Source organism: Alligator sinensis, unplaced genomic scaffold (assembly GCF_000455745.1).
Source record: "Alligator sinensis unplaced genomic scaffold, ASM45574v1 scaffold141_2, whole genome shotgun sequence".
NCBI lineage: Eukaryota > Metazoa > Chordata > Crocodylia > Alligatoridae > Alligator > Alligator sinensis.
In genome coordinates, this window is record NW_005842371.1 from 602,300 (window position 1) to 615,996 (window position 13,697).

The 13,697-nt window shown below is 40.5% G+C and overlaps 1 protein-coding gene across 2 annotated transcripts in view; it reads left to right on the forward strand.

The window, feature by feature from the left end:
* Positions 1-13,697, forward strand: part of EPYC (epiphycan) — a 34,400-nt gene that overhangs the window by 19,956 nt on the left and 747 nt on the right. For both annotated transcript variants that reach the window (XM_006029292.1, XM_006029293.1), the window contains exons 3-6: positions 2,765-2,918; positions 9,197-9,355; positions 9,761-9,963; positions 12,371-12,466. In XM_006029292.1, the coding sequence (XP_006029354.1) occupies positions 2,765-2,918; positions 9,197-9,355; positions 9,761-9,963; positions 12,371-12,466 (612 nt within the window). The remainder of the gene's footprint in view (positions 1-2,764; positions 2,919-9,196; positions 9,356-9,760; positions 9,964-12,370; positions 12,467-13,697) is intronic.

Sequence of the window (13,697 nt, forward strand, 5' to 3'; positions counted from 1 at the left end):
CCTGCCTTGGAGACTCAAATTCTGCACTGACAAAAAGGGATGTTTTACCAGTGTCCATGAGATGAAGAAGTCACATTCTGCAGACAGCATATGCAAGCACTTTTGCACAGTGCTACCACTAGGTCAATAAGTCTGGGAATGTCTCTCTCCTCTAGACTTTCTCCATCCAGAGAACATCTGTCCCCATTTCCTGTGTTCCTTTGGTCTTCTTTTGATTTATCTCTAAGTCCATTCCTGTTAAAGCTGCTTCACTCTCAGCCCCACAGATGGGAACAGTGTGTGTGTTGTTACATATAGTAACAAGGTTCATCATCATCATCACTCTTACCCCAACCTGACAAGCACTTATTTGCTGCCTTTTGAAGGAGTTACTCTTTTTCACTATACTGCAACCCTTTCTTAGAAGTTTTCCAACTACTGGTACTTCATATTTCCAGCAGAAAGTTACTTTGTTTTAAATACGTTTAAAAGACAATACATAGGACTCATTTAAATCTAGTTTAAAAATTGGGGCAATATACAGGCTATTGTGAGGCCAAATTCTCTTGGGTGAAACCAATTCAGTGAGGTAGGAACCAATTCTGAGGTACTGGGAATCTCATGTGAGATTCTGAGCTGCCTCAGTATTCAGTATATAATTAAATGTGACTGAATATACTCTAGCTCAGTTTGAGCTGGAATAAAGTAATCCCAACATCACCATCTACATATGCATTTAAGCGCAGTAATTTACCGCTCTGCCAGATACCACTTGTATCTGATGGGACTATCAGGTAGCACAGTAAATTACTCTACTGCACCCTAATTGCTGCACACACGTAGACAGTGATGTGTAGTAATAAGCATCTCATGTAGCTCACAGTCTTCAGTTTAAGACCTCCTATCAGGTGTCTAATCACCACCTAAATTCAACTCTATTGTTATGCAAAGAATAGGTGTTAGTTGTTAAAACTTTCCAGTTCAGGTCCGAGACTTAATGTTTCAAGTACAGGTAAAGTTACAACACAATATTTATAAAAATGAAGAAGCATTTCTTGTTTCAGGATTAAAGGTGAGGTAAGAAGATAAAAACCAGTTATCCTTTCAGAAATAAAATAAAACCACCCCTGTAGTTGATGAAGATTACTCAAGCTAAACATTCACAGTGTGATTAGACTAGTGTACAGGAACAACTTTGTTCATCGTTGAGACACAGGCCAAGTGCGTTAGTTTAACTTAATCAATTTTCATGGAAAGCCTTATATAAAAAAATCTTAACCACCTGCATTTTCCTGATGCTTTCTATACACGTTCCATACTTTTACAACAATGATTTATATGAGTAGTGGCTCAAGCTGCCAAGCAACCAGTTCTCCGCTGGGACCATGGGACCAAGAGTGAATGTGGCAGGGGAAGGTCAGCTTGGAGATGTGGGGATTCAGGATGTTTATTACATGGTCTCTGCTGAGGTGAGGGTGGTTGAAATACTTTTAACGTCTTTCTCCCCCACCAAGGAAAAGGGACTGTATCATCTAAATCACAAGCTCTGTTCCGTATGGACAGAGGAAAGTGTTAAATGTAATGTTTTGCACCTAGAGAGGTGACCAGCACTTCAGCAGTCATATAAGATCTCAGACATTTAATGAACACTACAGATATGATTCCATATAAAATAGTACTAACACACTTACCTCAAAAAGGGGAGGTTGGAAGGAGGAAGAAGTATGAAAATAATTATTAACAACTAAGGAAACCAAGACATACAGTTAAAATGATTTTTCCAAAGCCACACAGCAAGCCAGTGGCAGAGTCCAGGTTAAAATGTATGATTTACAAATTCCCAATGACCCATTCATTCATCCAAACTACACTACTTTTCTGCAGCTGTAAGCTTCCCCTGAAGACGCTTGCCAATTCTGCTATAATTTTTACAATAGTATTATAGTATCATACCTGCTTCTAAATAGTGAATTAGTTTTGGAGAAAGATCAACAGAATGCAATTTTATCCTTACAGTTAGTATGTCATCAACTGGTTCTTTTAATCATTTTGGGAGTAGGGGGCAGGGAAGGGAAAAGGTTTTCTAATTCCATAGGTTTGCCAAATTTGAGATTTTTATGAGTATAGTTTTTCATGCTCGTCTAGACCCTTCTTTACAGTCTCACTTTCTGTCCTCTAGAACCAGTGATAAGTAAAACTACAGCACAGCTTTCAGACAGCAAAATGGTTGATAAACACTGATGTTAATTTATTTTGACAAGCCCTAACCGCCATTCCCGTCGTATAAGTGTGTTTTATATAAACTTACTGTAGTTTACAATAATGTAGGCCTGTACAACTTCACCACATTTGGATTTATCTTGACAGATTTTGCAATTCTATATTTAGATGATTGATATATTTTTCTTTGGAACTTCTAAGTAACTTTTAATTTATCAGACCCAGGATCAGCTAAATCACAGAACTGATTATTCAACCTTGATAAAGGAGAACTCGTTTAAAATTTTCCATTAATATATAATGTGTGTGTGTTAAGGGAAAGATGTTGAGAAAACATTTGATAGCTAAAGTAAATAAATGTTGCAGTTTCATGAACTGCATCATTGCTGACCAAGTTAAATGTCAGCTCCTAGCTGTGAAATAAAATGCAGATCTACTGCTCAGCCTCAGAGTATGTGTGACCTCTAGTGGTAGAAGCTGGTAAATGAAACACTGATAGAACAACACCAGCCAAAGAACAAAAATGTTTCATGTATCTCATTAATATAACTGTGTTTCTCCCCAGACAGAAGTTGGCACAATATTACCTTTTGTAACTCAAGACAGTTACTCCTCTGCACCACTGACTGAAGAGCCTGAGGAGGAAGCATCAACGCCAAAACTTATTGACGGTTCCTCGCCACTGGGCTCTGGAGTTCTTGGGCCCCAAACACATGATGGTTAGTAAAGAAAAAAAACAAAACAGGGGGGCATGTCATGGGGTTGACTTTCATGCTGTACTGTACAAGCTGTGCTCACAGATGGATTTGTATATCTTTTCTTAAATGTCTAGCATAGATTGAATATTGAGATACAGAAATAGCCAAAACATACAAAATAATTTCTGATGAAAAATGGCCAGTTCAAAATTTCACAAAAGGAACTTTTTCATAAGAGTCAATATGTTCGGCATACTCAATATTTTGTTAAAGTTACCACAATAGTTTTATTGATATTTTATCTGAAATATTTTCCAACAAAGTACATTTTCATTTTTAACTGCCTTTAATGGATTTTAGTAGACATGAGTTTATTGAGTCCATAGAATCATAGAGAAATAGGGCTGGAAGGGACCTCCAAAAGGTCTTCGAGGCAGGAACATCCCTATCCAAACCATCCTAGACAATCCATAATCTAAACTTTATATAAGATTACCATTAACCCCAATACAATGAAAACCTACACCTTAATCTGCCACAAGTAAAGCAGGGGAACCACAGCAGCCAATGTCCTGGTACCATGAAAAATTGAGAATATAAGCTCGAGATCCTGGGTAGAGGGCCATTGCCCTCGCTACAGAGGAAATCAACCCCCTACCCCAGTCCATACCATTCTGACTGTGGGATAAAATGCCTTCCTGACCCAGAATATGGTGATGGGTCTAACTGAGCATAAAGGCAAGACCTGCAAGCATTTGTCCCAGCACGAGCATTGGTACACCCCAATCAAAAGTCCACAGCCTTGGCTATAGCCAACACCCAATGCCTCTAAGGAAGGCTTAAAAATACCCTGACACGTATAGCAGAACAGGGCAGGGGGGAGGGCATGGGGGGCAACCAGCAAAGCCCAGAAGCATGGGAAATAAGTACAGTAGAACTAGGGGGGCACTATAACTAGATCATCCCCAACCACTATCTGCCCAACCTCCTCTTGAGCACTTCCAATGATGGACAGTCCCCAACTTCCCTATAAAGTCTATTCCATGACCTCCCTATTCTAGCAGCAGAGAAGTTTTTTTCTGGATAACCAATCTAAACTTACTTTGCTAAACCTTCAAGCCATTGGTCCATGTCCCCTTCTCTTCTCATGTCTCCTCTTAAGAACCGTTCCCACAAACTTACCATGCCTCACTCTATTAGCCTCTCCTCATATGACTTGCTTTCCAAGCCCTTTATCATCTTTGTTGCCCACCTCAGAAGACTAACTTCTCCATGTCCATTTTAAAATTTGGAACCCAGAGCTGCACACAATACACCAGATGAAGCCTAACCAGTGCTGAGTTCAAGAAACATTTAAACATATATTAAAACACACAATATGAAAAATTTAGCAAAAATGGAACATGGGCCCATTTCAAAACTTGCAAATAAGAAGTAACTTACAAGAAATTCCCCATGAAACTGGTTTTCTAGTTTTGGACCTCATTTCATAACATAGGGATTTTTTATAGGTTATAATTCCTTTAAAATGTAGAACAAAACGAACTCTGTAAAACATAAAAATAACTCCACTGAATATTAACAATAGTTAATGGCTAAACTAAACTGAAGTTGAATATGGAAGAATTTTGGCTTGTGGTCTGTGCTTTAAAAGAACAAGCACCACAGCCAGTATTCCCTTTGAGTATTGTCAGGTAGCCGCAGATGATGGTCTTTATGCTCCCTGGAGATTGACATTTTTGGAGGGAATAAGTGCTAAGTATTATTTCCCTAGTTAGTTACATTTTCTAGTCTAATAGGCAACTCAGAAAACAATTAAAAAAAAAAAGCTAGTTAAACTATTTCAAATTGTAAATATAGCTAATGTGCACAAACTATTCAACTGACAAATTAAAATTAACTGACAAATGACGCTTGATTAAAAAAAATATATATATATATACACACACACACACGCACCCCAGTACAAAATAGTCAATTGGATCCATGACTGAAGTGGAATATTTATACCCTTAGTCAGAGAATCAGTAAACTTTTAGGATATTCACAATGATCTCGAAGTCATCTAGCCAAGCACAAATTCCCCACCATGTGGAAAACAGAATAGGAAGTAGAAAACTTTGCAAATAAGGTGAAATAGTATATTTTAATGCTGTTTCAGCAGTAGCTAAATGTTTTATTTATAAATGCACAGCTTTCAGGCAGTTATAACTCAAGGGATGATGGGCATCTGTCCTGATGTCAAAGTTCTGGATCAGAGATGTTAATTAAAAACAATGAAAAGGAAATTGAGATCCTGTGTACCCTGTAAAAAAAATTCATTTCCTTAAAAGCCATCCCAAAATACTGTTTACAGAACTAAGCTTAAGCAATGCAATAAGATTCAAAGCCAGCACACTTGAATCCCTAGAGTAGTAACTGGGCAGGTCAGTGGGACGAGTTTTACTACTCTGTTCGAGGGTTGGGTGTTTTTATGTAAAGCTGTCTTTTCTCATGAATAAGTTTCTTATGAAAGTGGTGACATGTGGTGACAAAGTTACTTTTCTCAGTGGTGACATGTAGGCGGTGCATGGGAGTGAACATGCACCCCCTGAGAGCATCGGTGCACCCTCTGATCAGCTGTGCTCGCTACTTAGGTGATGGGCGGGGGGGCAGGTGGGAGTGCTAGTGCCCCCCCTGCAAGTGCTAGCTGATCTTTGCAGACGCTTCCACCTGGGCATTGAGATCTGCTGTAGGGGGACCCCCTACCCCGCAAGCAGCAAGACTGGCCGCAGAGGGGGCAACAGTCGCCCATGAGTTTTCTTGTGACTGCTCTTTTTAATCAAAAGTTCTTACATCACCAAAGACATTTAATCAGTAACTTTTGTTTTTAATTATTATGTAGTAAAAACTTTGATGGGTCTCATTACATGCATATATACATATAGGCTTGGTTTGATAACATCAGCTAGGAACACAAATTAGACATTAACTGGTATAAATGATCAGAAACCAGTTCAAATCTGTAAAACAACAGAAGTTCAGTGCACATAAAACACTTTCAAATGGTCTAGACAAGTTTAAGATAAACCTGGATAGATGTAGTATTAGACTTAACTGATTTGGGTTAAATTGGTTTCTTCAATTTCTGTCCCAAATCCCCTCCAGATTCAAGTTAATTCACAGTCCCCTAGAATCCAAGGATGCTTTGCACCTCCCCTGCAAACCCCTCCTCACAGAGTGGGTGGGCTAGCCTTGGCCCAAGTCGTCTACTCTAGCCAAGAAGGGAGTTGTGCTTTGGCACCCTCCAGCTTCTGGCCTGAGCCACTACAGGTGTGTGGCTGCATTTCCAGAATCAAAAGTGAATGTCTCTTCACTTGTTTATCAGTTTGATCCACAGTTTAGACTAGAGACCCTCTGGGTGAAGATTCCAGGGAGCTCAGGAGAGGCGGATCTGATGGTGGGAGTCTACTATAGACCTCCCTGCCAAGAAGAGGAGTGCGATCAAGCATTCTCCAGGGAACTGACTGAGGCAGCCAGCACTAAAGACCTGATTGTCATGGGTGACTTCAACTACCCTGACATCTGCTGGGAAGACCATTCAGCCAGCTCAAGCAGGTCAACCAACTTCCTGGCAGCTATCAACAACCTGCTCTTGACACAGGCTGTGGAAGGACCAACTAGGGGTAAAGCCTTTCTGGACTTAGTGCTAACCAAAGGGCAAGACATGGTAGGCGACCTGAAGACTGGAGGTACTTTGGGTGACAATGAACACGATCTGACTTCAGAAGGGCAGACTTTGGTAAACTCAGGAGACTAGTCTGAAAGAGACCTGGGGGTAACAATCAACCAGAAGATGAGTATGAGCCAACAGTGCAATGAAGTCACCAGCAGAGCAATAGAACTCTCATGTGTATCAGCCGATGTGTTGCAAACAGATCCAGAGAGGTGCTCCTCCCCCTTATATTCAGCACTGGTGAGGCCACAGCTGGAGTACTGTGTGTAGTTCTGGGCACTGCACTTCAGGAAGGATCTGGATAAGCTCAAAAGGGTTTAAAGAAGGGCCACCCACATGATTTATATTTACTTTATTAAACTTACACTATAACAAGAAAGCAATTTGTATATGATGTGAATTAATCCATTATAAATCACGTTATAAGACCCAAAGATCTAAAAGAAATGTACTCATAACGCTGAAATGTTGACTCTTTGGTCTTCTTGGGAAGACACAGAAATTTAGGAAGCCCAGAACCAAAGACCCAAAATTCCCCTATGTGTTTTATTTATTCAATTTTTTTAAAATTTGTATCCTCAAAACATGTATAAGAATAAGTACAAATTCAATGTTCTAGTAGTGTCAATCTAATCAGACTCCACCATCCTAAACCATGCATTAATATTTTCTGCACTTTATCCCTCTTATGCAAAAAGATTACGAATTAGACTGCAAGTAGTCTCTCAGCTACCACGTAGTGGTGTTCAAGAAACTTCTACTTTCCAAGTTGAAAGAGGATGTGGTTAAACACCAGAAAGGGAAGAGACCTATTTGAATTAGAGGATAATACTGGCATCAGAACCAGGCTGATCATTAGAAGAAGCTTCTTGAACACCACTACGTGGTAGCTGAGAGACTACTTGCAGTCTAATTCGTAATCTTTTTGCAAGAAAGTTAACTAGTCTTAGGATGGAGCTCAATAAATTAATAAAATTAATAAAATAAGATTAAATTATGTGGTGGTTTGATAACAGGAGACTGGACTTAATGAGCCATGCAGTACCTTTAAATGTTATGTGCCTGTACTTATAGTATGTTCTCCCTCTGCAACTTCAGAGGGAGGTCAAGCCTCCACAAGGGGCTGTCCCTGGGACTCAATTGCAATGCCCTGTGCTGAACATTTGTGGCCTACCACCACAATCTTGCCCTATGATAAAGGACAAGCTTTATACGATGAACATAAATAGAATTACAAAGGCTTGTTCAACATGATTCTCCATTGAGAAAGTACCTTTTTATACTAGTATAATGTTATTCGAGCTACTGGAGTTATACCAGTATAAAAAGTACAAGTATCGAGATATTTAGAAAGTAGAAAGACTACAGTAGTTGACTTCAATAAAAATAAAACTCTTGTACCATCCACACAGTGATGACAAATGACATCCTCAGTTTTCCATCCCCAGAGCTCCTTAAACATGCCAAGTGAGAGGGGTTATAAAACAGAATCCTCGAGATTCTCCAAGAGCTCTCCAAGGGGGTGACCACCTGCCATTTACCAACCTCGCATCTGAAAGGAAAGGGATTTGGCTCTCACTGCTCAGACCTGATGAAAAATGTTTTGCATTTGAAAGCTTGTCTAACTATCCCAACTATACAGTTGGTCCAATAAAAAGATAATCACCCCATGAAATCCTTACCTTTCACATCCATCCCAGCCAAATTTGAGACAGAGTTAATAAAATCTTATGGGGAATGGCATGAACACTCTTGATAGGTCAAAAGCATTCAGCATGGAATACATAGTAATTTAAGAGGGAGAGCAAGTCCCTTCTAACACTGAATATGTGCAGTCCTTCTGTCATGCTTAAGCAGAAAACCAAACTAAACAGTGTCAGGGAAAAATCAGGAAATACAGTTTTTAGCAGACCTAAATCAGCAAAACTTTGTGCTTTTCCCATGCGAGGAAGTTTAGAGGCACACCAGTAGCTGTTCAGACTTGGCATCAAAATGGTGCTTAGTAGCAGTACTTAATGGTTTTTCTCTGATGATAAAAACATCTTCTCCTTTCTTATGGAAACATTGACAATCTTATCAAATAAAGAGCCAAATAACACACTCCCTTAAATCTAGATTTACTTCCCATTTTTACATCTTGTAAATTGTGATCTGTATTCAGCTGGTACCATGTGTTATTCCTTGTATTGGGCATCTAAGTGTGATTCTATTTCACTCTGCTCAGGTCAAGGAAAAGCTGGTGATAAAAAATGTCCATGTGAAGAAGGAGGGGGTAGAGGGGAAGGGATCTTTCTCCTCCTGGATGCTTTTTTGTGACTCAGTCTTAAGGGTAAAATGATTGGTTGGTTGGTTTTACAGAAGAAGATATATTAATGGATTTTTAGGGCTTGAATAGGATGGGACCCCTGGAGTACTGAGGGACTAGGACAGGGCAATTTCCCTGCTATACAAACTGCTTGTTCAGAAGTGCTGGAGGTACTCTTCAGAAGTTAAATTACTGGCTTTTATAAACTTTAAGGATCTTAGTATGCCCACTCTACCTTGTTCATCCCCAGATTAATGGTTTTCCTTTACTTTTTTGTAGGCCTTCCAACTTGTCTTCTGTGTACGTGTCTGGGAACCACAGTCTACTGTGATGATCATGAACTCAACGCTATTCCCCCACTCCCTAAGAAAACCACCTATTTCTACTCCCGTTACAACAGAATAAAAAAGATCAACAGAAATGACTTTGCTAACCTAAGTATGGATGCCATACAAGTTTTAAGACCTAATCAGTTTTAAGATGGATCTAGATATAAATTTATGTTATATGAAACTGTTGCTTGTGATAGCTGAACCCTAGACTTGTGACTGGAGAGGATACAGAAAATAAAAATCGTAGGAGAATATTCTCCTCTTGGAGCTTCATGAATACTAATAACAGTTGTGCTTGTTATTAAGGGGAATTAGGATTGGAAGTTATTGGAACCATTATAGGATGCAATGAAAGAAGCAACCTTAGGGGGAGAAGTAATTAATACTGTACCACACTTGGGTGTGTGTAATTCAACAGTGATCATTTGTAGTAATAAAACTGTCTTTGCTTTTCCATCCCTACTTTACTTTTAAAAATATGTATAATTACTGTTATTTATTTTTCTCACAGACAATTTAAAGAGAATTGATTTGACAGAAAACTTTATATCTGAGATTGATGAAGATGCCTTCAGAAAATTGCCTCAGCTTCAGGAGCTGGTGCTCCGTAATAACAAAATAAGGCAGCTCCCTGAGTTACCTGCCACCTTGACATTTATTGATATTAGTAACAACAGGCTGGGTCGCAAAGGAATAAGGACTGAAGCATTCAAAGTAAGTTTGGGATTGATGGAAATAGCTTATCATCTCTTTGATTTAAATTGTGGGCTGTCAGAAAGTAAGATAAGAATTTGTCTTTACATCCTTGCACCAGCTACCTATGTCACTGATATCAGCCTAGAAGGAAAAGCAGGCTTCCTAGAGCTGTTGCCTCCACCTGTTGGAGGTAGGCAGGCAGGGCTAAGAGTAGGCAAGATCTCAGATTTATCCCTTCAGCATAGTCAGAATTGCAGAAACACACATATTTTTCAGATGATACACTGGAGCACATGAGTGTCCGAAGAGCTAAGTGGAATTGGAGCACATGAGTGTCCAAAGAGCTAAAGGGGGCTGATTTGTGTCTTAGGCTGTTAGGGCATTTGTACACATGCTTGTGGTATATAAATTGGTATAAACAGTGAAATGTGTGTCGGTACTGAAAAAATGGCAGCAGCGTGCTTTTGAACGAAAACACATTGGAGATGTTTTAGTTCAAAAGTGCACTGCTGCCATTTTCTGTGTGCTGATGCACATTTCACCGCTTATACAAATGCATGTGATGCAGCGCAGTGCGTGTCAGCTCACATGTGGAGCAGATTCATGCCAGATCTCTGGTGCACCACATCATGACAATGTATGTGTATCAATGCCCTTATTGTTTTGCTCCAGTAATACCCTGCCTCTAAAGTGGTTCACTATGTCATGATCCAGGAGTGTATTTTAATAAATACTAAACACTAAAAATTTCAGGCCCGATTCATCATCTCAGCACTCTCTCTTACTACTCATTTGTTCCAAAGGAACCATGTTTTAGCTATAACTGCCCAGTTATGAATGGGGAGGCAGCTTTCAGCCTGGTCCCACCAGAACCAGAAGAGGAGGTATGTTATAGAAGATAGGAATAGTCTCAAAGCAGGCCCCAGAACCAAGGCATCTTGATAGATCTTAACCATGGAAGAAACTCCATCCGAATAATACATACTTAGACCTTTTCTCCTACAGCATGAAGGAATTAAAGTCACAGATAGAGTATTACACTCTGTCTAGAGAGGGATGGATTGAAATTTTATTTGCTTTATTGGCTTGAGCAAATTTATGCTGTGGAAAGAAAACCCAGGAGACCAGATGCTCTGATATTTGGAGTAACTATGGGCATCTCCTGCTTAAAACCCAAAAAGTCAGAAGGATCGTGAGGCCCCACTTTCACGGTCTGTATTCATACTGAAAATCAAGATCAAGCGAGCTTTTGCCCTTCTGCTCCACGGGAGGTTTCTGTCCTCCCTGAGCTCGCCTTAGGACACCTGCGTTACGGTTTGACAGGTTTACCGCCCCAGTCAAACTCCCCACCTGACGCTGTTCTCAGAGCAGGTCGCGCCCAGCACGCGCCGGGGGGTTGGAGCCAGAAGCGAGAGCCCCTCGGGGCTCGCCCCCCCGCCTCACCGGGTAAGTGAAAAAACGATAAGAGTAGTGGTATTTCACCGGCGGCCCGGGGGGCCTCCCACTTATTCTACACCTCTCAAGTCTCTTCACAGTACCAGACTAGAGTCAAGCTCAACAGGGTCTTCTTTCCCCGCTGATTCTGCCAAGCCCGTTCCCTTGGCTGTGGTTTCGCTAGATAGTAGGTAGGGACACATGCTCCAGGGGTGTGGGGTGGAGCATTTCAATTAGAGAAGCTCTCAGGAGCTGTTCTAATTAAAGCACTGGCAGCATCTCATGTAGTCAATGTCCTGCACTTCAAAATGGCAGCAGGGATGCTTTAACTAAAGCTCATTTAGTGAGCTATGATTTTGAAGCTCAGAAATGCTGAATACACAAGATGCTGAGGCTGCCAGACTCTGCTAAGCATAGTACAGCAGACTCAATCAGGCTTGCTCCAATGTTCTGTAATTACAGTGCATCAAAGTAGGCATCCTGCACATCTAGTGGCACCCTATTAGAATATGTCGTTTCCTCACTGTACTACTGTTGCACAACACTGGAAAGGGTGTAAAGTCCATCTATTTTTGAAAAATTGATGACACATATATATATTTTAAGAGATGATATTATTTAGTGACTTTGCTATCCAATTGAATAACCAAGGAAACAAGATAAACAAATGAGTCCAAAGGAAGGACTTCTGCAGAAGCTGGGAGAGGGAGCATTTCAAGTTTAGGACAACAATGTGCTGAAAATGTTCTACTTGAACATGAGATTCCTAGTTATTATAACAAAACAGCTGATATTTAATAGTAATGGGCTTTACATATAGGAATATCTGTAACTTTTTTTTTAAACCTGGAATCACATTGAACAAAATAAATTGCTTGTACGCAGGTTCTTTTTGCAGAGATGGAAGTAAGACCATGTCCTCTCTGTTGACATTTTTATAAAAATCTAGTACTTAATGAAACACCTTTCCTCTTTTTCCTTCTTCTTCCAGGATATGATTGACCTACAACATCTATACATCACTGACAATAACTTGGATCACATCCCACTCCCACTCCCTGAAAGTCTTCAAGCTCTTCATCTTCAGGTAAACTAAAAAACTAGACGTACATGTGGGCCTCGATTCCCGGATGGTCCTTGGGAAACGGCCGCAGTTGCGTGTCGAGTGGGGCACCGGGTGGTGACACCAACCCAGACACGCTCGGGGATGCCAAGTGCGAGAGGGAGATGAGATAAGCACCACAGACAATGGGGTTTTAAATAAAATTTGATATTTACTTACAGAACTGTCGACACAACTTGAAGGGTGATATAACTTGGAGGCGATGAACTATATACAGCAACAAGGGACAAGTGGTGGGTGGCGGGTGGAGACTGCAGTATACGAGTACGATGTCTGGTTGGGACAAAGTACAGTGCGTTCCGGATTTGGCGATGCAGTAAACTATAATGCTCGGAGCGACCGGAGCAGCTTCTGCTATAGACCTAGGGGTCTGACCAGGCCCCAAGACGGGTGATCAATCCGTCCTGAGAGTCAGAGCCTGGGGACCCCGCACTAAGGCGTGCGGTCCCCTATATAACTTTTTTGGCCAATCAGGAAGCTCCCCTGATGGTACATTCTGGAACCCATGGACATGCTGGCCAGCCAGCCATGCCCATTAGGTGGTCTTTGATTGGCTAGACCACAGGTGATCACGCTCTGATCACGCATCGCTCGCATGTTGGGTCAAATTGCTGATACACTCCGCCACCGCATCACTATTTACAAATGGTTGCATCACTTAATACTTTGGTGCAATAATCTGGTGGGGTCACTTTGCTTGTTGAGAGTACATAACAATAAAAGATTGTGTTTAATTATCAGGAGGGAAAACCAATAATATTAAGATGTGTTTTACTTCACGTAAATTCTGTCAATCCACATGTTTCGTGGGATACCATGTTAAATCTAGGAATTGGATGCAAGAAGTGTTTTTTTTTTTCCCTATGCAAAAGGCTAGGGTTTTTGTGGGTGATATCTTTTGCAGAACCAACTCTGTGGTTGGGATAGATTTAGCTAGCCTAGTAAAAGATATCACCCACAAAAAATCCTTGCCTCGAGCAATTTCAGTCAGATGGTAGAAGCAGAAATTAAAATATGAAATAAGCCAAAAATGTCAGCCCAATCTAGATGTGAATCACTTACACACAAAATGTATCTTTATTATATTACAGGGGTGTAGGTTGTAGCTGCGTTGGTCTAAGGACATAGGCAGACAAGGTTCTTTGGGTGAATCCGATATCTTTTATCAGACTAACTTAAATAGTTGGAAAAAAAA